General features: G+C 37.3%; 2 protein-coding genes across 2 annotated transcripts; one reads left to right on the forward strand and one right to left on the reverse strand.

Annotated features, from left to right (window-relative positions):
* Nucleotides 1-894: 894 nt before the first annotated feature.
* Nucleotides 895-2,775, reverse strand: LOC145782347 (kinesin-like protein KIF6). Its single transcript, XM_082594132.1, has 3 exons — nucleotides 2,530-2,775; nucleotides 1,385-2,475; nucleotides 895-1,171 (listed from the first exon to the last, which is right to left on the reverse strand). Exons 1-3 carry the CDS (start codon nucleotides 2,773-2,775, stop codon nucleotides 895-897), a joined length of 1,614 nt encoding a protein of 537 aa, XP_082450258.1.
* Nucleotides 2,776-23,441: 20,666 nt separating this feature from the next.
* LOC145782141 (pachytene checkpoint protein 2 homolog) lies at nucleotides 23,442-25,707 on the forward strand. The gene is made up of 2 exons (XM_082593896.1): nucleotides 23,442-24,129; nucleotides 24,456-25,707. Exons 1-2 carry the CDS (start codon nucleotides 23,449-23,451, stop codon nucleotides 25,047-25,049), a joined length of 1,275 nt encoding a protein of 424 aa, XP_082450022.1. The 5' UTR covers nucleotides 23,442-23,448; the 3' UTR covers nucleotides 25,050-25,707.
* Nucleotides 25,708-26,756: the final 1,049 nt, after the last annotated feature.

Below are 26,756 nucleotides of genomic sequence, written 5' to 3' on the forward strand. Positions count from 1 at the left end.
TTGCCTTCGTGCTCTTTAACTCCTCAAGAAAAGTATTTTTGGTTATACTTGTACGCTGATACCTTTCGCGGGCCGCAGCGATACAGCGTGGCGAGCCGCATGCAGCCGCGGGCCGCCAGTTGGTGACCCCTGGACTACACCAGCATTTCTTAATCTGGGGTAAATGCTAAATTTAAACCTGAGGGTAATTTGTTTAGTTCTTGGGGTTAAAGTTATAACCGTTCACCTCATAGTAAAAGCTTATTTACTCGATTGTAAGGCGCATGAATGAATGCATTATATTTTTCTGTGTGTTTTGTGCCTGAGATCTTTTATGACAGTAGGTTTAGCTGTCCTGAAGCCCGTTCCACTGAAGTTTACTTTCTTAACAGCAAAAACATGGATTTAATTTTAATGCAACAGCTGCTCTTGTTGTTTTGTCAACCAGCTCTTCAAATGCAACGGTGTAATCCACAATCAGGTATCAATGCTTTGAATATTCCTGGTCAAAGTCCGGCAAAATAGTAGGCTAAATAACGTGCAAATTAGCCTATCTCAAGTTACAGTGTTACACATTAAGTCGGTTTCATGTTTTAGATTTGACATTGCCTAAATAATGCAGAGAAGCCTCATTCGCACAAATCAGTTGAAGAAAAAGGAGCAAGAATATTCAAAGCACTGATAGGCTACCTGGTGGATTACACCGCTTCTTGATTCATTACACGCTTTTGCTGTTTAGAAAGTAAACTTTTGCAGCTTCCTGTTTATTCTCGATTAATTTGTAAATTTTATTTTTGAATAATTATTATCATCATTGAATATCCTGAAGGTAAATCTGGTAATCTTGTTTGGTAAAAGGGTAAAATACAAAAAAAGGTTAAAAATCACTGATCTAGACGTTGCGGTATGTAAAATCTACAAAATCACACAAATATTCGATTTTTTATTTTGTTCTGCAACCAGGGCAGCTCGAAGCTTTTTATTAGCTTCTGTCTGCTTTATCAATCTCTGTTTCATCTCTTTGAAGCAGTACTGCAGTTCCATTTTATCTGATCCGACGTCCAACACAGCATTTGGATCATTGTCTTTCAAATAGTTTTGCATCATTTGAACTAACCTCGTGACCATGACGTCAGTTAGGATGGAGTCAGAAATCGAAACTTTGCTGCTGAGAGCAAGCGCGAGTTGTTTTCTGAAATAAAACACAGACTTTTCATAAGACTATTCTTTTTTAATATTTGCTTTTTGATGATTAGTTACTTTACTCCAAGATACAAAACGTTGGTGCTATAAACCTGAAAATCAAAAAAACAGTGTTTACTTTAGCTCGAAATTGAAATAAAAGGATAAAATTACAAACCACGTGGAAAAAATCATGCTACAAAAAAATTTAAAGAGGCCTCACTTTATTTGTTCTAATTCTTCTTGAAGTCGAGAAATAATCAGATCTGAATCTTGTATTTCATTTACAACAATTTTGTTGGCCACGGCGGCGACTTTCTGAGCAAACCTGCACGTTGATATTGACTCTTCCAAGTTTTTCTCTTCGGCACTAATTGTTGCAATCATGCTTGTGCAACAATTGCCTCCTAAACTGTCGCTCAAAACTAAAGTCATGGTGGAATTTCTGTAAGGAATGTGATAGTGTTTGTGGGTTTCTGAAGTCTTTTTCTTTTTGCTGAGTGCAACGATGACTTGTTGCAAATGATGCAAGGATAAATTTATGCTTTTCCCTTCGTTCGTGATTCTTTTACTGGTTTCCTTTGACTTACTCATTCTTTCGGATCCGGCCAAGTCAACGAGGTGAATTTTTGAAGTTAATATTTTTTCGGTTTCGGGATGCTTTAGTGTCAAGTAGATTGTGAAAATACAATGGGACCGCGAAGAAGCAACGTTGTGACGGGTTTCTGCAACGTGTCTAGTTGCATTTCCATATTCAAACAATTCTAAAGTTTCTTTTTCTGTACTCACGCGATGGAGAGACAAGTTTTTCAAGTGAAGATTGTGATTTGCATCAGTCATTGCTTTAATTTGCTGCAATTTATCTGGTTTAGCCAAGTTTTGTTCATGTCTCAAATTAAACAACAAATCGTAGCCGTTTTCTTTGTATACCTCATAATATGAAACTGCCATTTCTGCTTCAGCTTCATACTTTGACAAAAAAGACACCAAGTAAGATATTGTCCGAGGTATTATTCCTAAACTCTTGCCGATGGGTCGCAATGTTGGTGTGTGGATGTGATTCAATGCTCGGTCTGTTGTTGCTACATTGTTTGCTGCAGGTACAACGACGTCATTAATAGGCCTATCTTTTGTCTTTAATTGCTTCGATTTGTGTCGGTCAATGTCTGCAGATGCGTTTACGATCGCAAAATTTTTCTGTTCAGTAGATATTTCAGCTTTTCTATTTGGGCTTGTGCTTTCCCGTGGAGTTTTTATTGTTGCATCATCGAAGTCCTTTTCTCCGGATAGTGTGTACGTTTTACCACTTGCAGTCTGTCCATATGCAAAAATGGTTCCATTGTATCCCTTCAATCAGTTGTCTATCACCGATGTAGCCGCTTTTTGGAAAACTTCTTCCTGTTCAATATCTTGATCAAAAATTCCATTGAATCTGAAGCTGTACGAAGAACTTTGATTTTGCGAGTGTCGCAAGCTATATTCATCAGGAACAAAAATTTTTATGTTTTTTTGATTTTTCCGGACAGTTTCATTTTCAATTTCATATTCCATAGTTTTTGAAAGCCCGATAGCCGGCCTAACTCTGCAGTAAACTTTAATCGCCTCTTTCTTCATTCTGTCTACTGTGTGAAAATAACCAACCTTTATTCTCAATATTATATAATTTATTGTATTTATACAACAACGTAAGTGAGCCGGAAAACCTAAAGGAAAAAAAAGTTGTATGTGAGTTTTAGAGACACTTTTTTATTGTTTCCAATCAATTTTATTGCTTTTGATAGGCCTATGAAAACGTAAGCGAGATGGTGCAGCGAGTTGGCTTTCCAATAATGCAAACATGGTTTGACTCCTAGCTTAACCTGGTTGTTGAAAACACAGCTTACCTTTATCTAGGGTGTAATAAATTGGGTGGGCATAATTGCTGAAGAAAAGGCAGCCGAAAGAAAGGAACCTGGCCACCTACTCTCCTTAGTGCCGAAAGATTAGTAAAATAAGAACCTTATCTTCTCATACCCGACACATGAATCAAGTATGGTACTACTTTTACCTTCGACCTATATTATTTGATCTGTTTTTGGCCTGTTATTGACTTCCTTTCTGCTGTAAAATGCAATCAAAATAAAGATTCACAAACTCCAAAACCATGCCATTTAAATACTTAATTTAATCCTTCCATTTAAACTTTCAAACTTTAAAAAAATTGTGTTTAGGCAAGCACCTACGCTACGCACTAACTGCTCTAAAGTCCTATGCTCCTTTCAATTAAATGGGTATCACTTTATTGATCTAAACAACCTTTCATCACTTAAAACGATGAACAAAAGCAATGATCCATGTTTTGACTTTACTGGTCACAATATGGTTGGATACAACATTGTTACCTGCTGGATATTTTCTTAAATAAGTTTACAATTGCATAATTTCAATTGCTGAACATCGAACTGATGTCATGCAACATTGAAAAATGATAAATATTTTCATAATACAGTATATGGTTTCCCACGTTACGTCGGCTTTATTGACTTACAGCTTATTGTGAAGTTGTTGTAATAATATTATTATTTCGTTGGACAATAATCATATTGTTATTAGTATTTTTATTTGAGAATTAGACTAAATGCTGTCGCTTAACTTTAGATTAACCAATTAATTACATAACGATATAATATTCTATTTAATTGTTTACATTTCAAACAAAAATCACCTAAAACTTTTCTATAAAGTTAGCTAAGTGACCAATAAGTATGCAGTATGCACTCGGTAAAAAGATTGGCTTTGAGGCGTCGAAGGTTCGAGCCCCATCCAAACCGGTCGCTTAAGCTAAACATAAAGTGAAAGCAAAGCGTTAATGTTGCATTTGAAAGATCCAATACTTAACTCACAGCTTGCAAGCCTTTGAGTAAGGTTTTTTTTCTAACTTTTTAAAGATTACGGGAGACCATTTGTATTTTTAAAGGAAACATAAGTGACAAGGAAGTGCTTTTAGCGAAGATTGCAATGGGTTGAGTTAGAATTTGGTATCTCATGTTTTTAGTTACTAGTGCTTCTATTAGTTACTAATGCAATTACACTTTAGGACACTGCACGACAAAGGGAACATTGGAAGAATTTACGAACTAAGCATCTAGTTCATCAAAGGCCGCATCGGCTATGATACTGTAGTAGCAGTAGTAGTGCTTCTATAAATGACAGACTTTCTGGCTGGGATAAGGTAGAGAAGAGAAATCTGAAAAAAGTTTCTTTGGGTTTTTGCTTTTGAGATTCCATTGCCTACCACAAGTCCACAACAAACTCAACTGCGAAGCATAGAAGCCACAAACCAGCGTAGTGAGGCTGGGAAAACGTAACAGCTGGAAAGTGTCATCCGTTTTTGCGCTATCAATCAAGATCCCAGGCACCAATGCAACTCTGTTTCACATTGATTCAACGTATGTAGACGTTGAATCAATGCAAAAAAGCATCGCTTTGTTTGCTGATATTACATAGGTACAAACGTTCAATCTAGATATACGGTTCATAACACACACACAAAACTTATGCGCTTAGTTTGCTTTTCGGCCAGGATTTAACCAGTACAGGTTCATACAAAATGCCAAATATTTTGAAATAGCTAAGTCGCCACAACCAGTATTTTCACTCCGTAAATATACTGACGTACGCGAGAATGTTCATAAAGAGTCTACACTTAAATTATATATAAGCTACTGTAGGCCTGAATATTGCAATGTTAACATTTCAATGAATGTGAAAAATTGTTGCAGAGGTACACGTCGCAAGGCTCGTACAGTACGATGTGGAACCTGTATAGGAGAGAGGTTGTTTTGTTGTTGATTCAAATCTGAATTAAATTTCAACCATTCGTCAATCAAAATTAAGATTCAGTAGCGTTGACAGGAAGGCCAGGAGGTAGTTTTTGGATCCGGGATAATTCTAGAGGTCCAGAACCTTTTCAAGGTGCCCGGGAACATAAAGGTCTTGATTTGGGGCCCAAGCATCTCATTGGTTCCTGGCCCAAAATATTCTCTCGACGGCCCTGCTGAGACCTATGAGTTCCTGACAGATTGAAGTTATTTTTCTGATATTAAATCCATTATATTGTTGTGCACAGAAAACAACACAGGAAATTTTTAATATTAAAGACTTGAATATGACCAATTCATGCCTGTTGTAATTAAGTATTTAAATGTTTTCGTCGTGTTGAAAAGTTGTATTAACATTTCAAAGCTTTCATAAAGTCAGCGTTGATTTAAAGGTAGGCTACGACGACATGTGAATAGTCACGTTGAAACTTCAAGTTCACTTTGTGGCTATGTATCATATTTTGCGTTACGTTTCGAAACTGGAATAGCAAGAACTGAAAGGTTTAGAAACATCTGTCCTCATGACAAGTTTAAAGAACGGGTTTCGTAAAGTCCATAAATTATGTCACACAACCCGCTTTGGACGAATAATAACAACTCGCTTTTAATGGCATCCTTTCCTGTTTCACCCACAGTTCATGCAATGTCGCGCTAAGAGATTTAGAGAGTGTTGAGAGTGTTGAAGTCGTCCCATTTGACAGAAATGTAGCCTCTACGCTTGGTACAAAGTCAATAGGTTCCAGTGATGCAGTGTGCTGTAGTTTTCCTCCTAAAACTAGTTTTGCTACTAGCCGAATTATATTAGCCAAAAAATATTTATCGTTTAATACAAATTGGGAAAGTGTATTCTTTTTGTAATACAGCCAAGCTCTGTAAGATAAAGTTGTTATCAATGATTTGCTGGAAACCTTAAGTGTGTTTTACAGTTCACCATTACGCCGAAGAGTTTTTCCACGTACCAGCACATCTTCTGTTTTGATAAATATCTGAATAATTTGCCAAAAACTTGTGTGATTTCCTTGTGTAAACACATAAACAAAATATCAAATTGTGTCAATATGAGTCACAAAATTTACTTTGCTTTACAGTAGAGATCTTTATGAAGTCAGACGTTACGTAAATGTAAAGTGATGAAGTTTGTCAGACTGTTCTCACACTAATTCCAAGTGGGCAATAGTGTGATGTCTGAAACCTTGTCAGAAATAACAAGGGAGTCAATGGGCAAGGTGTTGAGGATCAGTTGTGTTTCCCAACAAGAAAACCAGTTTTTTTACATTGATTTAACGTACGCACATGTAAAAAGGACTAGATCTGTCTGGCTGGAACGGCTACTTGCACGCATTGTGAAAAATAGATCGACGCATGGAATAGAACTAGTTAAAATGCAGTTTTTTGCTGATAAAGACTTTCCATGCCTTGGGTAATGGGTATGCAACATAGTCCTCATATTACCGTTTAGTTCAGTTTTTTTTTTTTCATTATGGCTTGGAATGTACGATAAACATAGTTTAATTTATCTAACTAGCTAATGCTATCAGGTATATCACGTATATATATATCATGATATCGCCATGTTAATCAGTCACGTTCAGTGTCGTTGGTCTGTTGTAGTATGTTTTTAGTAGCAGAATGACGAAACGAGGAATTTCGTTTGCAAAAAAATCTTGAATTGGACAAACTTTGTGTAATATGCATAGCAGTGAATGATATGTCAGTTGCATAGGCTAGGCCTACTAGTAAATTTGTTAATGATTGTTACAGACGGTTGTTCGCCTGGTCAAACGTCATGTAGAAACCGTTCGGGTCTACTGAATATTACGTCATGGAAATTCCTAAAACATGAGCCAAAATTGCACCATCGTCCGTAAGACTCGTGTCAGACCGGTTTAAACCTGTTTCAGTTTGAGACCTGTTTGGACATGAAATATTGCGTCACGAACTGCTCTCGTGCCTTTGAGTTATCACAAATTTTTCTGATTCATTCTTGAAGTTGTTTGTTGGAAGTCGGTCGCACATTTAACTGGTTTATTTGGTGCTTGCTAGCTGGACAAACTCTCCGTCTTTTATCCAAGTAATCTGTATCGTAGTGACAGTTTTGAGGTGTAGGCATTGCATCTCCATTTCGATAGCCTCGGGCTAATTTTACAGAAATACACTTTGAATAGACGTTTCGAAGGTGTGTTTATTTTTCGGTCATTACGTACAGACGAACGGATTCGGGAACTTTATGTTACAATTTTCCCACGAAGAATTATGGTTTACCGCTGTGACCAAAAAAAATAAAAGACGAGTTCTTGTCAGTTGGTAGGTCAAGAAGAAATTAAAGCAAGAAAAATAAAAAACGAATTTGTTAGCTGGTAGGCCAAGAAGCACTTGAAGGCATAAAAATAAACGACGTGTTTGTTGTCAGCTAGTGCAGAAGAACTAATTAGAAGTACAAGAAATAATAAAAGAAGATTTGTTGGTTGGTAGTCTACACTCTTACAGAAGCAAAGAAAAGTAAAGACAATTCTTCTCAGTTTGGTACAGAAGAAAAATAACTTTGACATTCATTGGCAAGAAAGAAGATTAAAAGACAATCCATCTGTGCTTGTAGATTCAAGTGGAAGAATCCAAGCAAGTTTTGTGGACTTTAGGACTTCATACTCGTACAGCTACGGTATCGTGCATTTAAATTCTTTTTTGTATTTTTACGGTCTTTGCAGTTAAGTTTTTTATAACTACTGTAGCCTAATAATTTTGTGTGTTTGTGTAACTTAATTTTTTTAATTGTTAAATTTAGCCCCAACATTTAATATGTCTACACTCGGTGGCGACAAGGACTCGACCGCCGTAGACTCGACTGAGTTTAAGCCTGATGATGTTCTTTGCGGTCGGGCAGGCCATTCTGGGGAGGGACCCATTAACGATGAGGCTAAGTCAGTTCGAGAGGCCCGGCATCTTAGACGGGAAATTTTGACTCAAATTGGGAAACTTTCTGTAGCCCTAGGTTCTTTGAGTGATAAGCAGGAACTGTTAATTTTTAGATCTAAGTTATCTACTTTAGAAGAGGAATTACGGCATTTCCATGCTCTTTTGACTAAAATCTTTAACTCTGCAATCTTGGCAGAACTTCGTGATAGGGTAGATCCCGAATTTAACTCTTTAAAACATAACTTCGAACAAAAAGAAAGTGAGTTCTCAGATAGGTTGGATGCTGACATACATCCTGAGGATAGCGCCTCAAACGTAAGCACTAGGATGTCTGAGAGCTCGTCACGGATAGTTACACAAATTAACCTACAGTTAAAACGGGAGGAGCTCCAGATACAAGCTGAGGCCGAAGCGAGAGCAGCTGAGGCCGCCGCGAAAGCCGAAGCGAGAGCTGCTGAGTTCGCACTCAAAGACGCTCAGTTGAGGGCTGAACAACGAAAAGAGGTAGTTTTAGCTGAATATCGATCAGAGGCGGGCTCCCGGCGTAGCTCTAAGAAGAGCTCTTCTAGGCATTCCAGAAATGAACATCAATCGCAGTTTAATTTACATAACCTTTTCCAAACGCCCGTTCAACCTGTGAGTGGACCAGGGCAATCCACACGTTTTCCAGCTGTTTCAGGAGGTCTTGGGGCCGCGGCTAAGGGTCTTCCAAATGCTGTAGAGCCAAGGTCTGTGAATTACAACCGAACTCCTCCCCCAGAGCGTACAGGTCACGGGGCCGCCATTAGCAGTAATGCTTTGCCCCCTTCAAAGTTTTCTGCGCCGCTAGTTGTGGATCGCCCAGCTACACGTAATTTGGGTGGTTGTGAGAGGCGTATCGCGTCTCCTGATTTTAACGTGTGTGAGGATCGTGATCGGGCTGTGCATGTGACTGAGCCCACTCAGCCCCTTAAGGGATATAGCTTGTCTTCTCCCGCTAAATCGAGTTCTCAACAGCAGGATTGCTTTTTTGAATACCAAAATAGTAGGACGTTTTTCGATAAGGCGGCCTTGATTGGTTACGATGGTAATAATATGCCATTTATCTTCTTTAAAAATCGTGTTACGGCCTTAATGGCAGCTTCGACCTTTAAGGGGACTTGTTTGACTTTGTTACAAGCAGCTTGTGTTAGGACAGCTGCGCAAACGATTGCTAATTTGGTTTCTGACACCCCTGGCTTGTCAGAGGAAGACAGGATAGAAATGTCGTTAGCTCGCTTGTCCCAGCGTTTTGGGGTTCGTGGAGGTCTTTTTGCAGAACCGGAAATTAGAAAGTATCGCTATGGTAGCAAATTGACTTCGACCTCTTCCAGTGATCTGAAAGAGTTTAAAGATGAATTATCGCAGTGTTTGCTTTACGCGCAAGCTTATGGTCAGCGTGACAAATTGGAAGGACGTTTTGTTTTGGATTTGGCTAAGCGACTCCCGTTTGACGCTAAGCAGCGTTATCTTGACTTTTTAGGTGATCAGTATGGTGGCACTGATGAGCCTACTTTTCAGAGTTTGTTTGAATTTGTAGTACGGGAGGAAACGCGTAAGTCGACTGATTTTAGCATTATGCTAATGGGCGATTCTGGTGAGTCGCAGCAATTTAAAAAGTTTGGCAAAGGAAAATTGCCTTCATGTCCGGTTAGGCAGACGTCCGTAAAACCCCATGATGATGTGATGTCAGGGAGTTCGCAGTACTCGACTGTTGTTGGCGCACCGCGCGGTGGTAAAGCCAGACGTAAAAACCTACCGGCATGCATTTGTTGTTCGTCACGTGGTCAAGTTGAATATCATTTTTTGTCTAATTGTAAAGAATTTTTGCGCTTGACACCTAAAGATCGGAGAGATGTCATTGTGAAAGCTGGCAAATGCTTGAATTGTTTGCGCCAGCATATGGTTAGGGATTGCGTTCATGCAAATAACTGTCGTAAGTGTGGGCCTAACAACGATAGGAAACACTATTTTCTTCTGCATGATTTTTATGTGACGTCACGTGATTCTCTGGATTCGGTTGGGAAAGATGATGCTCGTGCCAGAGTTCCTGTGCGTAATGTTAAGATTGGAAATGTTAAAGCAGCCTTTAACCGCGTTACTGCTGCTCGTGTTTTGAATCCAATGACTGGCAAATCGAAGTTGGTGTATTGTCAGCATGATCCTGGTTCGCAGTTGACGTTTGTTTCGAGTGACTTGGTGTGTGAACTTGATCTTAAACCGTACGATAAAGCGTCGTTTAAAATGGATACCCTGGCTGGTCAGAAAGCTACTTGTGCTGACCTTGTCAAACTCAACATCCAGTCGTTAGAGACAGATGAACTGTTTTGTGATATAACTTCGGTGGTTAACCCAGCTTGGGCTGATGATGTTAAAACTTTACCGCATAAACAAGATTTAAATGGTTTCCGTCATTTTCATGACGTGAATATGTTTCATTTGAATGATTGTAGTACTGTAGATGTACTGATTGGCAACGACAACGCTTATTTGATGTGGGCAAAAGAAGAACGTGTTGGTGAAAATCGTAGTGAACCGCATGCTTTACTCACTCCTCTCGGTTGGTTGGCTTGTGGTGGTAAGTCACCCTTAGAGGAAAGCGTTGCTAAAGTGTGCAGAGTGCAGACGTCTTCAGAGTCGGATGTCATCTCTGGCTTTCAGCGTAAAATTGAGTCTCGTGATATGGAAATAGCAGACCTGAATAAAGTCATTCAGGATTTGACGTTGCAAAATGAAACCTGTGAATTGTCTCGCAATGATAAGTTGGCTAGAGAACTTGTTGAACCGAATATTGAGTTGAAAGATGGTCGATTTGAGATACCTGTTCCGTTGAAGGAAGATATTGATCTACCTAACAATTTTGTGTTGGCGTCAGATAGAGTTGCTGCTTTAAGGAAGAAAGCTTTAAAACAACCTGAACTTCGTGATTTCCTTACTGACACCATGAAAAATCTTAAATCAAATGGCTATATTGAGCGTACTGGTGAAGCAGGAAATGTCAAGGGATTTGAATGGTATTTACCATACTTTGTTACGTCACAATTAAAAAAGCGCATTGTTTACGATGGCAAGTCTGAATTTCGAGGAACTTGTGTTAATGATGTAATGTTTTCGTGTCCTGATTTGTTAAACTCTCTGGCAGATCTCTTGGCTAGATTTCGGCTTGAAAGGTTTGGTTTCATGGCCGATGTGATTAAATACTTTTTTCACATTTTGGACTCTTCAGTACGTAAACCCAATTTTATTGAACTGCTTACGTACACCAGCAGTGCCGTTTGGATCGTGAACGAACGCCTTTTGGTACCTTTGAGTGACGACCCTAGGGATTTTACTGTCATCACCCCTGCCTCACTTTTGACCCCATACTTAGACCCATACTGTGCTGTTGGGCAACCACATGATCGTGACCAATTAAGAAGGGATTATCGGTTCAATTTGTCACTTTCTCATCAGTTTTGGAGTAAATGGATCGATTTTTACTTGCCAGGTCTTCAGGGCCGGAAAAAATGGCTAAAAATGGCCGAGAATTTGGAGCCTGGTCAACTTGTAGTGGTAGGTTCTCTCCAGGACATTGGTAAACGTGGGAAGTATCAACTTGGGAGGGTGCATGAGGTAGTTCCACAAATTAGGAAAGGGAAGCCTGTGGTTCGTAGAGCTAAAGTTGCTGTCTGCAACTATGATGAGAGTACGGGGAAAGTGAAAGTAGACTACGTGTTGAGGGATATTTCGTGCCTCGCCCTCGTAAAGAACACCTAAGTGTTAGGGTTTGAGCCTGGTTTTGTCTGCGGTGGCCGACACTTGTCTGAGCCCAGAACAGTCGGTTATTATCGCAACCATTGTAGATAGCGTCATTTTTTGCGTGTACCTACTACCTATGGTACCAATTTCATGTATCGTCGTGTTTATTCTTATTGCTGTTCATTCTTTGCATGCCCTTTGTATTTGCGTATTAACTTAAACGTGAGTGATTCAAACAATTTGTGTATCATGTGTTTTTATTCATTGGCTCACAATTGTCGTCAATTCTTTTTTAGTTATGCCATGTCAGACTGTCATAACTAGGGGCCGCTATGTTACAGACGGTTGTTCGCCTGGTCAAACGTCATGTAGAAACCGTTCGGGTCTACTGAATATTACGTCATGGAAATTCCTAAAACATGAGCCAAAATTGCACCATCGTCCGTAAGACTCGTGTCAGACCGGTTTAAACCTGTTTCAGTTTGAGACCTGTTTGGACATGAAATATTGCGTCACGAACTGCTCTCGTGCCTTTGAGTTATCACAAATTTTTCTGATTCATTCTTGAAGTTGTTTGTTGGAAGTCGGTCGCACATTTAACTGGTTTATTTGGTGCTTGCTAGCTGGACAAACTCTCCGTCTTTTATCCAAGTAATCTGTATCGTAGTGACAGTTTTGAGGTGTAGGCATTGCATCTCCATTTCGATAGCCTCGGGCTAATTTTACAGAAATACACTTTGAATAGACGTTTCGAAGGTGTGTTTATTTTTCGGTCATTACGTACAGACGAACGGATTCGGGAACTTTATGTTACAATTTTCCCACGAAGAATTATGGTTTACCGCTGTGACCAATGATTACTAGGTGTTTATCAATGTTGAAGGGGATTGTCCTTTCGTCCACTATGCCCTAAAAGAAGACTCTTGAATTAGACTAATAAAAAAAATTCAGTCATAGCATTTACCAGCAAATCTTAGCAAGCGTTTTTATTTTAATATAAACTTTCATTTGCACATTTAATAGATTTACAAATAAAACAAATGTTGAAGTAATCATTACGATCGAGTCGTAATCAAACTCTCCAGAAACACTGGTTTATGATTTGCACTTTCTGAGGAACTGCGGCTGTTGAAAATATTTCGTTTCATTTAATGCAAAATTTTTTGTCTTGATCTCATTTGATTTCGAAAGAAAGGCCATATCGTTTCATTATGAATACCAAGCAAAAGATTTGCGAATTACTGTAGTTCAGCTGACGAATGACCAGCACAAATTCTCTGTCTTGATTTTCTTTCTAATCAAAGTAATTGTTAAAAATTTGGTTTCATTTTAACCGAAATGTTCTTTTGAAAAGCCCTACGACGAAGCATCAAATTATTCAAAGCAGACTGATGTTGCTAAATTACATTGAGTTCAGGTTGAGCTCAGTCATAGAAAATTTTAGTTTGAGATTTATCAACTGGTGTCACTCATTGCCGTTACATCAATTGGCCGTTGGAGGTAGCCTATTGTGAAAAGAAACTAATGCATAGCGAAGACGGACGAGATTATGATGTATTGTAAATCAATCCGTTTATTTGTCAAATATTGCTGGAGAAGGCAAGAGAAGAACGATAGATCAAAATTTGAATAAGACGGAAAATCCGTCATTTTTACATTGATTCAACGTATGAACGTTGAATCAATGTAAAAGTGACAGATTTTGCTTCCTGGGAAAACATCGTTTCCGGTAGACAGAACAGTTTTCCTTATCTGAAGACGTATCGTCCAAATCTCAGTCGTCGTCTTTAAAAGTTTAGATTATAAGTAAACAGGAACGCAATCACTGTGTCTTTTTTTCTTGGTAAAAGGACAACATTGACTGACTCAATGCTCAATTAAGCAAGTTCTAGTTGGTTTGTTGGTCACCTTAAAATGGCGTACCATTATGTTGGAACTCTTGTGTTTTGTGAAGCAATTTCCATACAACCGAGTTCTACTTCAAAAATTTTACAAACTTTTCATCCATGCATTCTTTTTATTTCACACTTGTTCCAATCTAATTCATCAAAAGCTGAGTTGTTTTAACGTTTTCAGTTCTATTTACAGGATGTCAAAGCTTTGTCCGCTCGAAAAGGTGACGCACGCACATCGTCATCATTGGAAATTACGTCAAACGTCACAATGACTTTTGGAAGCAGAAAGCTGTGTTTTAAAGTGTGTGCAAACAAGCATGGCAGGCTTAACGAAAGACTACGTTAAAGTCAGAAAAATAGCATCAAACTTCCGCTAAACTGGTGATTACAACATGGTGTGCCTTACCGACAGCTTTCACAAAGATTACAAGGTTATTCATACCCACAGGCAAACTAGAAACTCTTACTATCTAATCCAGTATCATGCTGCACTGTGTTTAAGTTAACCACAAGAGAATGTTGAAAGAAGACAACTGAAATAATATTAGCCTCCTCTTTTACAAGTTGTCTTTTACATAAATAACAAAAATCAGCATTCCGATCTTTAGATTTCGTTGAGTAGCTAGTCAAATTTTTGATACTACCTGCACAATGACAGAAGTTTCGAGAAGGTCAATGGCTTATTTTTAAAGATCGAGATACCGCGCTTGACTAATATTGTAGCGTATTAGTAAGCGCTTTACATAACTTTGTGAGCTGTTTTGTGGTCAAGTTATATAATCTTTGGCTCTGCTACTGGTAGTTGTCAATCAGGACAGTTCAGAGTTAGGCACAAATTGTTTCATTGTGGTAAGTGACTTCGCATCTATTGAAAAGTGTACAGATTGCGTGATTAAGTTAATGCAAGGATCAAAAATGGAACCCAACATGTGTATCGAAGGGGTTTGGTTTTGTTAGGTTTTGAATCTTTATTCTCGGACTGACAAAACTTTAATGACAAAATCGTAATATTGTATTGTAAATGCGTCATATGTGATATGACTTTACTTGACAAAATTGTCAGCAGTTCTGTCTTTGCTGATAGATAGGCCTAGTCAATTTTTTTTTTAATTAAATAAAATCTAAGGAAACACTGTTGTAGGTTGCTCAAAAGAATATTTAATTGTTTCAAATTTTCGATGGGTTCCTCTACAGGTGACACGTATCACTTACTTAGATTGTCTTTATATAACAAGGGTGCTGCGAATCCAAAAAGTTCGAAAATTTACAGAATGGAAGTGTTGCAATTTTAGTTTGGCTACTTTGCCAATGAATTCGAGATATATCTATCATTTTTTCTTCTCAGGTTTTACAGTAGGCTACTTAGTGCGTATATAGTGTAAAAACGCTACTTGCTGTCAAACAGTGTTGAAATATTTTATCAGTTGACGAAGTGCAATTGCTGTATGCCAACAACTCTGTCAGTTCCATAGAAAAGCTATTGATCATATAAACTACTACGTCCCTTATGACACTGATTTACGTTAGTCAAGCTGGGACCTCCATGTACAACGAAACAACGAAGAACATTGGAAATCTCACAAATGATGGGATAATAGCTCCAGTTCAAGTAGAACTGTCAGCAGAGCTACAAGTTTTTACTGAAAATACCGAAGTTGATGAACCATTGCTGTATAACTGGAACATTGGTCCTCTTACAATCATAATAGCAGTAGTTGTACTCATACTTGTATGCACCGTTTTATCAGGATACATTCAGTGGGTGGATGGTGGGAGAAAGCGTTTGAAGTGCCACAGATATTACAACTGCTGTTACAAATCTAACCTCTGCCAAACTGATGACGAGCAATTGATAAATGCTTACGACTTTTCATCACAAACAGAATGAAATTAAAATTTGTGGTAAGACAATGGAGAAAAAGCTTTCTGACGCTGTAACAAGCGTCATGGCGAAATGTTTAGGCCTACTTCGAGATTTTCCCTTGGCCACTTGGAGAAAAAAAGAAGTCGGCTAAACCATTTTTAAAATAATTTTGGCCAATTTGGAAAAATCTCGGACAACATGGAAAAAAAAGTCGGCTAAACCATTTTTGGAATAACTTTGCCCAATTTCATTGTGATCGTGTTGAAATAATTGGTCTTTTTGTTTCAACTTCAACATTCCATGGGCAATTTTCTTGAAAATAAGTTCATCATACCTGTCGGCTTCAAGAATTGTATTTCACCAAAAGTGCTCAGTAATGTGCTATCTTGAGTTTAGCTTTTGTTTTTAGTTATTGATAAAGGTGGCCCTGAGCAGTGCCGGTCTTTGGGGTGTGCAAACCGTGCGATCGCACAGGGCTCGCAAATTAGGGGGCCCGCAATTTACTTAGAAAATTCAGTAATGTTGTCATTTCCAATGGAAAAATTCAACACGTGAATTCAACAAAAGAATTAGCAACAAGAAAACATAGAGACTCAACGGGTGCAACCTATTTCGTCCCCTGAACATTTCGTACCCTGAAAGATCAAGAAAAAAAAACAACATAGCCGAAGTTGCTGATCGGAGTTGGCGCAAACATTTTAAATTTCTCTCGATCTTTTCAGGGGACGAAATAGGTCGAAATTTGATTTTGTTACTCCAACTTCAGGGTACGAAATCGGGGTACAAGTTTTTCAGGGGACGAAATAGGTTGCATTTAGACTCAACATAACTTTATTTCCAAAAAATGCCAAAGAATGCATGATCTTATCCTTTTGCTATGCCACCGAACAGCACCATTTTACAGTAATAATCATACCCAAATTTTGAACATGCTCTCAGAATACCCCAAATTCAAAGTAATTTTTCAAATTTTTCTGGGGGAGGTCCCCCAGACCCCCTGCCGTTGGGTCGATCACGCCGTCAGGCTTCGTCTGCCGACGGTCAAACCACACCCTCCTATTTCAAAATACCTAGCTATGCTACTGAATTGGATCGTTGTCATTGGGGCCCGCAAAGCATATTTCGCACAGGGCCTGAAATACCCTAAGACCGGCACTGCCCTGAGCTTAAAGTCGCTCACAAAATTCAATGAACAGTGTCGAGGGCTAAATTAATAGTGCAATAGGGATCTGCTGCGGTATTTTGTAGCGATGATTTATGAAATTGAGGTTATTTTTTTGGTGCAAGATATAAGAAACAACCAGGACGTTTATTTCATAAATTTGATATTACAAGCACTTGAGCCTACACCATTTCTAACCACAAATCAAATTTTAATTGCAATTGAACCGTGTGCACTAGGTCTATCATTTAAATTTCAGAAACTTGATCAATCTTTTTTGCAATTTAAGTTCTTCAACGTTGTTGTTATGTTTATTTTTTATAAATTTGTTTGTTATTTTTGGCTAAATATATTGTAGGATAACACTGGTTTACAAAAAAGTGTAAAAAATTATAAAATTTTCAATATGAAATATTAATCTGTAGCCTAATAACGAATAAAAGTTGGTTTTTGGCAAAGTCTTATAGGCCATATCCAAAAATGATGGTTTTGTGTTTCTTCAGTTGACAAAGATTTTGTTGACGATGTTTATTGGGTGGACATATTCGACCCACAGGCAAATCATTCACAGATTGTGTCAAACTATATTGGATTATATGACTTGATTGAAATGGCATGACTTTTCTTCCAATACATTCTAAAACATATTGTAATGAAATGAAGATTACGGCATGTTGTTTATATAACAATCAGCAGTTTTACAGTTACTAAAGTCCTCACATTTCTTGAAAAATTGGCTAAAAAAGTAAAAAGCGAAAGATTATAGAGAGATTACCTCGGCAGCAATATTTTGAGCCAGTGAACATAAGCCTAGTTATGCAAATACGATAGGTTGTGACGCGAAATCTCACTATGCTTGATAGTAAACGGTGCATTGTGTAGGAAAAAGGCAATAAAGTTTAATGGGTATCATTTGTGAAAAGTTTGAAATCTGCGTTTGGTTAACTGCATTTTGTGCTTTCACTATGTAGGATTTAGAATATAATTTGGATTCTAATTCTAACGCAACGAAATTTTAAGGCAGTAGATCATATAACTATTTTCTACGCTACAACAATTTCGTCGATGAGACCAGGCTAACTAAACTAGTAACTACTATAGCTACAACATAGTTTCAAATCGGGTTTTGTAAATATCAATTAAAGCCACTGTCGTTTATTCGTATAATTGTTATATACACCTTGTATGATTTACTTTATTAGCTTTCGATTACATTATACAGTAATGTATAACCTAATATAAGCAGTAGCAGATTTAGGGGTGCACTTGGACAGGTTAGTTTACGTACAATTTTTCTACATTAATGCAAAAGTTTTTTCGCTTGCTTTGCTCGCTCAATCATCTTTTTAATATTTCTTAGTTTGCGGCCAAGATGCTATAGATCACTCGTGGTTTACTTAGAATGCGCGTAAAAACGCTCTGAAAATCGACCAGAGCATGGCAAAGTTTATCATCACTTTCAAGACACTACATGCCCTGTGTTCACTATTTGCATTTCCGACCTCAACGTTCACACTGTCTATTTACTCGAAAAAGTAACCAAAAAGTAACTTTATTCAACGAAAACAAGAAAGCGAAAGAAATAGCAGCAATTCAACATAAAAAAAGCATCTAAATTAGATTCAATTTGTGCTCAAAATAGAATTACACATACCGGCAAGGCCTATGAGAAGGGGGTACGGAGGGTACGGCGTACTCTTGAGGGCCCAGGTCTGTGATTGTTGAGGGGCCCGAAGTTGTGATTTTATAGTTTACGCGCAAATTGTTTGGTTAAAATTATCCTAAACGACTAAATTCAAGCATAAAAGTTGTTATTCTTTAATCCTTAATGTAGCCCGTAATGAGCCCGTAATGTAGCAGAAGGGCCCGGAAAGGTAATTGAATGCATTGTGGGCAAATTAGAAGGCCAACGTGGTGATTTAATGCTTTACGTGCAGAAATGTTCTGTTAAAAACACTCTAAATATCATAAAAGTTGGTTAGCCTATTCTCCTGTCCGGGGGGGGGGGGGGGAGGCATAGTATAGCAAAAGCAGGGTTGAAAAAAACCCGGGATTTTTTTTAAAAGCCCGGGTGTGTTTGGGCTTTTTTGTGTTTTTTTAAAAATTATTTGAAAAAGGTGGTTTCACGCTTATTTTACCCCAAAATGAATTTCGGAGTTGGAGCAAGAGCCGGAGTCAATACTTTCGGAGCAGGAGAGGAGCCGGAGTAAAAAAAGTGACTTTGTTCACCTCTGCTAGGCATGTGGCGAATGCAAAAGTTAATGAAGAAAGGTTATTGGTCAGATGAATAATTTGATTATGTTTTAACAAGATGTTATGTTTGAGCCTTGGTAGAGAGCTTGACTTGTTAGGCTATACCAGCCACCAGATGCATATAACACTCAGTAACGTTAACGGATTTAACATTTTTTGTTAAACACACAACAAAAACAAGAAAAAACTACTAAATATAACGTTTTCGACACGACATAGTATCCTCATCAAAAATTATAGGCTATAGGCTAGCCTACATCTAAGAGAAATAAATAAATGAATTTGAAAATTTTACATTAAAGCTGTACAAGCGACACCTCTCAACAGCACCATCGACAACTGACACACGAATTCAATGCAAGATGCACAAATTGGCGAGAGACAGACCACATGATATGCTCAACACAAAACACTCAATAATAGTTTTATTGCAGCCTGATACTATTATTGCGCACAGATGTCCAATTCTGCAGTAAAATGTTGTATGGTGAGCAATACGCCTAAGCAAACATCACGTGTTTTGTCCAAGACAAAGGGGGCCCGGAGTGAGAGGGGGGCCAGGAATGATTCTTCGTACCCCTAGTGAAAATTTCTCTCAGAGGCCCTGCACCGGTATGTAATGTTTTACATTCTATGGCAGGAAGTTTCTGTCAATCAAACACTTTAACTGTTGCAGGGAAAACAAGTGGTTAAATATAGTTAACACAATTTGTTTCATAGAAAAAATTCCTTTACCGTACTAGTTTTCGGAAATAGGGGAGACTGGGGTTAGTTGGAAAGTTTTTCTTTTAAAGTGAAATTTAAAACAACTGGTGCATAACCTGACAACTTGAAGCGGCTTAAATTATCACCTATGGTGTCCTGTATCTTACAACCAAAAATAAGTATTGAGTCAATTCAGCTTTCAATGGAAATTTAAAATAAACAAACATACAATTGATTTTCCAACTAACCCCATGTCTGGGGTTAGTTGGAAAACATCATGGGGTTAGTTGGAAAACGTCATGAGGTTAACATTTACATGTCGTTGTAAGCAAATAAATTACTTTCTTTCAAGTAAAAAAGCAATAAATTCAACAACCAATTACTTTAAACCAGGGTTTCTCATCCTGGAGACCATGGACTCTAGTAGGCCATGAGCCTTTTTCAAGGGCGCCATTGAAAAAAAATAATTTTTTTAATTTATTTACTCTATGTCCTTTGTACTTTCCAAGTTATTCAAAGTTCAAACTAAAACCTTACAATGTGCTAAAAACAAGTATATTAGAGCTTATACTACTTTCAAAAGCACAATTTAAAAATTCAAAAGTATTCAAAACATTTTCCAACTAACCCCATCTACAATTTTCCAACTAGCCCCATCAGGACATGACTAACAATTTTCCTAAAATATTCCAGCATGGTTCATTTGACCAAAATTTATTTATTTCTCAGTATTGTGGAACAACTACAGCTAACACACACCAAAAAACGTGTGTCTATCTTTAACGCCATGGACGCATAAGATGTTTCCCAAAGAGCCAAAAATTTTACTTCATAGCTAAAAAAATAAAAAATGTTCGCTCAAGCAGGCATACCTGGACTCAGCAAATCGAAACTAACATGGATTGTGTGTTTTGACAAACTACATCACATGGTGGCAGTAAATATTTTAAAAAGTTTTCGGGAGTTGCAAAAATGCTGATTTTTCAACTAACCCCGCTTTCCAACTAACCCCAGTCTCCCCTACACGGGATAAGAACAAGCATGGCCTCGTGCAAACCTAAAATCCGTACGGTAGGCCACCATAACCCATAGGAGAAGATATATTGAAAATCTTGGCATTACATAGAATGTGAAATCATCTCTCCAGTAGCAATAAAAGATAAATAAATAGGGAAATCAGCCAAAAAAATATGCAAAATAAAGTGACCTAACAAATGAAAAGTAACCTAAAAACACAAAAAGTTACTTTTAGTAACTTTATAACTTCTTAAACATTAACCCCACTAGCATGAAATTTTGGTTCTACATTTCTTTTGTTAATTGGTCCAACCAGAAAAAGTAACTTTAGTGACAAAAAATACTAATTGTATCTACGTTGCAAGTTGCAACCAAATATTGAAAGATTATAGCCTAATACTGATTTCTAGAAGAAATACACGAGTTAATAAATTTGTTTTCAGTGTTGTTTTTCCTGGAATTGAGCAAGGAGTTGTAATAATGCTTCCAAATCTCAGCAATTGCTTCAGGACCTGGTATACGGGTATATTGATAGATAAAAAAAATAAAGGAGATTGATCAACACAAATATCTAGTTCTAGGAAAATAGTAACACCAGGAAACGACATCGAAACTGAGATTACCCAAAGGAAAGCATTAGGTTGGAGAACATCACGTAATCTGGCAACACTAGAAAAATCATTTGGAGGGAAACATAAAAATCACAAAATCTTGTATTTTGATTTTTGACTTAAGACGATTTGTAGATGAAATTTTGGTTTTCATCATATTCATGTACAATTTTTTCATTATACTCCCTTCTCAGTGTTTCACAAAGAAGTTTGTTATTACTTTGATTTTAATCTCTGCAAGTATGCAAAAGTTTCTTGATTAAGCTCTCAAAGAAGCCTTATCAGTCCCAGATGAAAGATTCAATCCATCAATTAGGTTTAAGTAAAAGGAAATCTTTATAGCCATGAAAGTTCATCAACAGCTTAGCTAAGCAGTTTCATTGTTTTTCAGTAAATTTGGCTGCTACAGGTCAAATACCACTGTTCAAGTTTTAAGCTTGTAGGCTACCATATTGATAGCCTACGTTACCACTCTACCAGTACCAAGGATTGACATTTGTATTGTTATATTTATTTGAAATGCACAAGAATGAACCTGCAAAACAGAAAGTATAATGGTTCATTCTTGTGCATCTCTTTTTGTGATTCACAGTATGCAGATCAGATATGTACCGTATTCTAAATTTATGTAGGCTATGATATAAGATAAGTCATTTGGTTTGATACCTAAGGGCTAACATGTGCATGGTCGAAAGCATTTGTAATTTATACTGTAGTTTATCTTCATTTTATTGTATTATTATGTTAAAGGGACACTCCTGATCAATTTCAGCAACACCCTTAATAAATTAGTCGAAAAATGTCCTTAACTCTACATATTATATATCTTTGGAAAGAATGTGAAAATTGCAATCAAAATATGGCACTTAAATAGATGAAAAACGTTTTTGTGAAAAAAAAATGCAAAAGTTTTTCCATTTATTTTTTTATTTTTCCCACCGGTAAACAATTTAATAAGTCTAAAAGAGAACTTATATCATTCCTAACGTTTTGAGCTGGCATTGTCGCCTTCCACCCGTATAACAATGAGAGATTTTCTTCCACAGGTGTATAATGTGGAATAAATAAATTTTGATTTATGTACGACAAAAACTTGATATATTTGCAATTGTTTTTCAATTTTAAGTGAAACTACAGAGAAATAGCAAAACTCCTCTCATGGATCACTTCTCCAGCATAGGATACATTGATTATGCCTGCAAAATTTCATGCTATTTTGACAAGAAATAAATGAGTAGGCATACCGGTACTGTATTTGGGAAAATCAAAAAATGAATTTTGAAGAAAACAGCATTTGAAAAACACCCATTAAAAGACAAGCTACATTACTCACATTAATCAAGTGTAAGTTTTGACACACATAGACATTGAATAGATTCAAAATTTTACCATACTTAGAATCCTGATGAAATTACTGTTATTTAAATACAAAAAATAAAATTATTTCGAAAAAATATAACAAAAAAGATGACAAAAAATTATTTCCATCAGGAGTGTCCCCTTAAATGCCGTGTGGTTGCTAAGGTTTGTTTGTTTATGGTTCAAGAAAATCACCTTTTTACCAAAATTGTAATTTATTTGATTGTTGAACTGTTATGATGTAACATACCTATCTTGTTAAGGGACTGTAATAGTTTAATGTTGTTTTTGTAAAATAACTCATTTTTGCAAATTTCTGAAGATATTAACTGGTTACCCTTTTCGGTGTTTTTTTAGTTGCAACTTTCTGTTATTTCAGTTTTGTTATCACAATGGTTCATGATGATTGACAATGCTAAATTTCAAGTTGAAATAATGCAAACCTTGACTTATTATGTAGAAAATTGAATGAGGCTGTTCAGTGTTCACTGTTCACCTTTTATCATGTTACTGTAGTTTGTCGCCGTATTAAGCTTGTGGATTGGCTTGTGTGACCATCAACTGCAGTTTATTTAAAACTAGTGTCACCTGAGATTGCTGTCATTCAATAGTACTCAAAATGAATACAGTCTTTTCGAAACGTTTGCTGAACATGACTTTAGTGCTGTATCTTCATTTTAGGCTCTTTTTGATTAGAGTGACCAGGTGTTCCAACAATTTTGCTGCTAAAGTTGATCACAATTTGCACAACCAACTGGTGAGGTAGAAGTTGCAGTAGTGATATCAAAAAAAAATATCGCTATAAAACTGAGAGAATTTAATTAATTGTTTGTTGATTTGATCTTGAACTAAATTTAAACGGTTGTGTATTTGTAGATCATTTTTTTAAGGCATGTCTTTCTTAGATGACATTAAGGAGGGTGATCAAATTGTAGTTGAAATATGTCAAAAATCATCAAGCACTGTGGCACAACCCGATTTAGTCCACTCTGTTCAACAGTTCCTTCTTCAGTACGATATTCAGTCATCATTAAACCAGTCACTGCAGAGCAATTCATTTCTTGCTGAGCATGTTCAACACCTGCATCTCTGGGACAGTAAAGAAAGATCTTTGTCCTTTCAGCAGCAAATGCAAATCAAGCAAGAGCAATTGTGTTGTCATGTCTTCCATCTGCATTCTGGGCCTCCCGAAGACGAAATGCTCGATGATGAGCAGGAAAGTTTACCAGCTGCAAGCCATCTTCTCCTTCCTTCAGAGCATACTGACAACATATGGGAAACATTAATATATGATTCTGAAATTAAAGAGAATTTATTGAGTTACGCAAAAACTGGCTTGCTGTTTTCAGATAAAGGAATTAATGAAAACATTATTTGCTGGAACAGAGTGATCTTGCTACACGGTCCGCCCGGAACTGGAAAAACTTCTCTCTGTCATGCATTGGCTCATAAGTTGTCAATCCGATTGTCTGACAGGTTTTATTCGACGTCTTTATTAGAAGTTAACAGTCACAGTTTATTTTCAAAGTGGTTCTCAGAAAGTGGAAAACTAGTGATGAAAATGTTTAGAAAGGTATATGACTAATTATAAACGAGTTCATCTGCTGATGATTAGTTCTTTGGTCGTCTTTTGTTGACTTAGCTATGGAATGCATTTATTATAAATATCATATGCTGTACTTATAAGTTAATTTAATGTATAATACACCACCGCTAGTGAAACTTTTAGACAAGTAACATGATGAATTGCTTATATGTTATTTCATGTGAATTTGAGCTTCACTTGTTGTCTTTTCCATATTTCCGTATAACTTTACATACATTGCTTTAGCAGCACAGCCTCATCTTAGTTCGGTTACAAAACGTTGTCAAATTTTTTAATGCATCTTATCAATGCAGGTGGAAGAACTCGTCGAAGATGAACACCACTTGGTCTGTCTACTTATAGATGAAGTTGAAAGTCTGACTGCAGCTCGATCTGCAGTTGCCAGTGGGACTGAGCCGTCGGATGCGATTAGAGTTGTGAATGCGTTGCTGACGCAGATAGATCAGTTAAAAAAATATAAAAATGTTTTAATCCTTGCAACGTCAAATGTCACTGGAAAAATAGACTTGGCTTTCGTTGATCGTGCAGACATCAAGTTTTATGTTGGCTTACCTGCTCCTGAGGCCATTTACACCATTTTTAGATCATGCTTAGAAGAATTACAAAGAGTCGGCATTATTGCGCCTAAGGACCCACTTCTCAGGGATCCTACAGTTTTTCGTCACTCTACTGAAATATGCGGAAAAAACAACCCCAGTCAGTGGTTGTGGCAAATTGCAAAGGAAAGTGTGGGACTCAGCGGTAGAACTTTACGAAAGTTACCGTTTCTTGCTCATGCTCGTTTTTTACACACTTCTCATAGCGTATCACTGGGGAGGTTTTTGGATGCGCTTTCAAAAGCTATACAAATTCAATTTGCCGAACGACAGAACTTGTCCGATACGTAAAATTCTGCATTAGTCATAGTATATAATGACATGGTAGTGTGCAATCAATGTCTTTACATCTAACCTACTTTTTTCGAGCTTATTGAATAAGCTCATTTTGTTAAAAGAATTTGACGTTTATTCTCTGACCTGTCATCTCTATATTTTGAAATAAAGTAGGCTAGTTAGAAAATTTACATCGCTTGAAAATTTCAAATGTTCTAGTTATGTTATCACAAACGCCTGTCTTCGACATACTTTTGTTTTTGTTGGTTACTGTGGATTCTAACTGAATATGCACTGCAGCATCATAAATGAATTACAAGCTGTGTGTTTAGATATGGGAAGGTGTGAGGAAAGTGGCGTCATGATTTTCCCAGCCAGCAAATCAATCCTTTTTCTCATTGATTCCACATCTACAAACGTTGAATAAACGCAAAATGGTACTAATTTGATGGCTGGGTTTAAACAACTCGTGTATTTTCCCCTTTATGACATCGATCGAACAGCCATGGTCAACCAACATAATTTGGAGAAACGCGGTTGGTCGGATTAGCGTAGATATTGCTAAGAGAAACGTGTTTTCGTCGAGTCGTTTCCTTACAATGTTCTTTGTTAAATACTTTATTTTGCTTGTGTTTTGTTTTTATGAATTACGCAAAGGGTCGAAATAAACTTCACCTGCATGCGATACTGTAGGCTGCAAATATATTAAGCCGATAAATTAGGTACCATATCGATTCTCTTCAACTTCGCTTTCTCAATGATTCTGAAATGAAACGCAGAAAGTGGACCTCCAGCTTGAATGATCAACTGGGGAAGCTTTTTTAAACATAAAAAGGAAAAATCCACTGTAGACAGTGATGGGCATTATCGGCGATAAATTTTTATCGCTTAATTATTTTTTCAGTTATCGTTTATCGTTATCGCCAAAGGCAATATTTGATTATCGCCGATAATTAATCGCCGATAAATTTTATTTCGGATCAACACACAAGTGGAAAGAACATGAAAAGTAATATTTTTACTAGCCACCTAGTTCATGAAACTAAAATTAAAACCAGTTCTTTCTCAGTGCCTGAAGTGTGTGTGCACAGGTCGTTGTCATGGGAGGGGCACGCCCCCTGCAGCGACGGCCCTGATAACACAATAATTTTTAGAGTTGCAATGAAATGCATGCAACAATTCTCTTGTTGTTTTGCTGCAATCGGCAATCGCGAGTGAATTTTACAATTAAAATGTAAGCGCACAGGCGTACAGATTCCTTTGAAGCGAAGCGAAAGAAATTGGCAAGTGGTTTATGAAAGTGTCGCAATACGAGGCCGCTTTTACATCGGACACATGGTCTTTCGCGCCACCATCACTGAAACAAGTCATTGCAGAAGGTAGACACTTTAACAAGTCGAAATTCTGCCACTGAAATTGACTAGAATGCAACCGCCAACCAATCATAAGCTACGGTTTAAGTGACGTAAAAATGGCGAAAAGAAGATCATAGAAAGCAAATTAGGTGATGGATTTTTTGTCAGCTGGTTGGCTTAGGGGTTAGGGCTAGAAAGTAGTCATTTCATTGACGCATGTTCGATTCTCACCACTGCTATTGCTCTTTTTCTTCTGTAATTACCAAATAAAGTTCAAAACAAGCATTAACTCTCTGGATGAGTGCTAGAAGGATCACAATTGGACGGTAGCCTCTTATAACACGTTCTGATTGGTTGGCGGTTGCAT

This window comes from Aplidium turbinatum, chromosome 13 (genome assembly GCF_918807975.1).
Source record: "Aplidium turbinatum chromosome 13, kaAplTurb1.1, whole genome shotgun sequence".
Classification (NCBI taxonomy): Eukaryota; Metazoa; Chordata; class Ascidiacea; order Aplousobranchia; family Polyclinidae; genus Aplidium; species Aplidium turbinatum.

Bases quoted from the DNA above. Each gene is read 5' to 3' on its own strand.
- LOC145782347 (XM_082594132.1), bottom strand. From the start codon at position 2,775: ATGAAGAAAGAGGCGATTAAAGTTTACTGCAGAGTTAGGCCGGCTATC. The intron at 2,476-2,529 runs GTGATAGACAAC...GCATATGGACAG, and splicing joins TCCAAAAAGCGGCTACATCG to ACTGCAAGTGGTAAAACGTA. The intron at 1,172-1,384 runs GTGAGGCCTCTT...GTTTTATTTCAG, and splicing joins GAAGAATTAGAACAAATAAA to AAAACAACTCGCGCTTGCTC.
- LOC145782141 (XM_082593896.1), top strand. From the start codon at position 23,449: ATGTCTTTCTTAGATGACATTAAGGAGGGTGATCAAATTGTAGTTGAA. The intron at 24,130-24,455 runs GTATATGACTAA...TTATCAATGCAG, and splicing joins TGATGAAAATGTTTAGAAAG to GTGGAAGAACTCGTCGAAGA.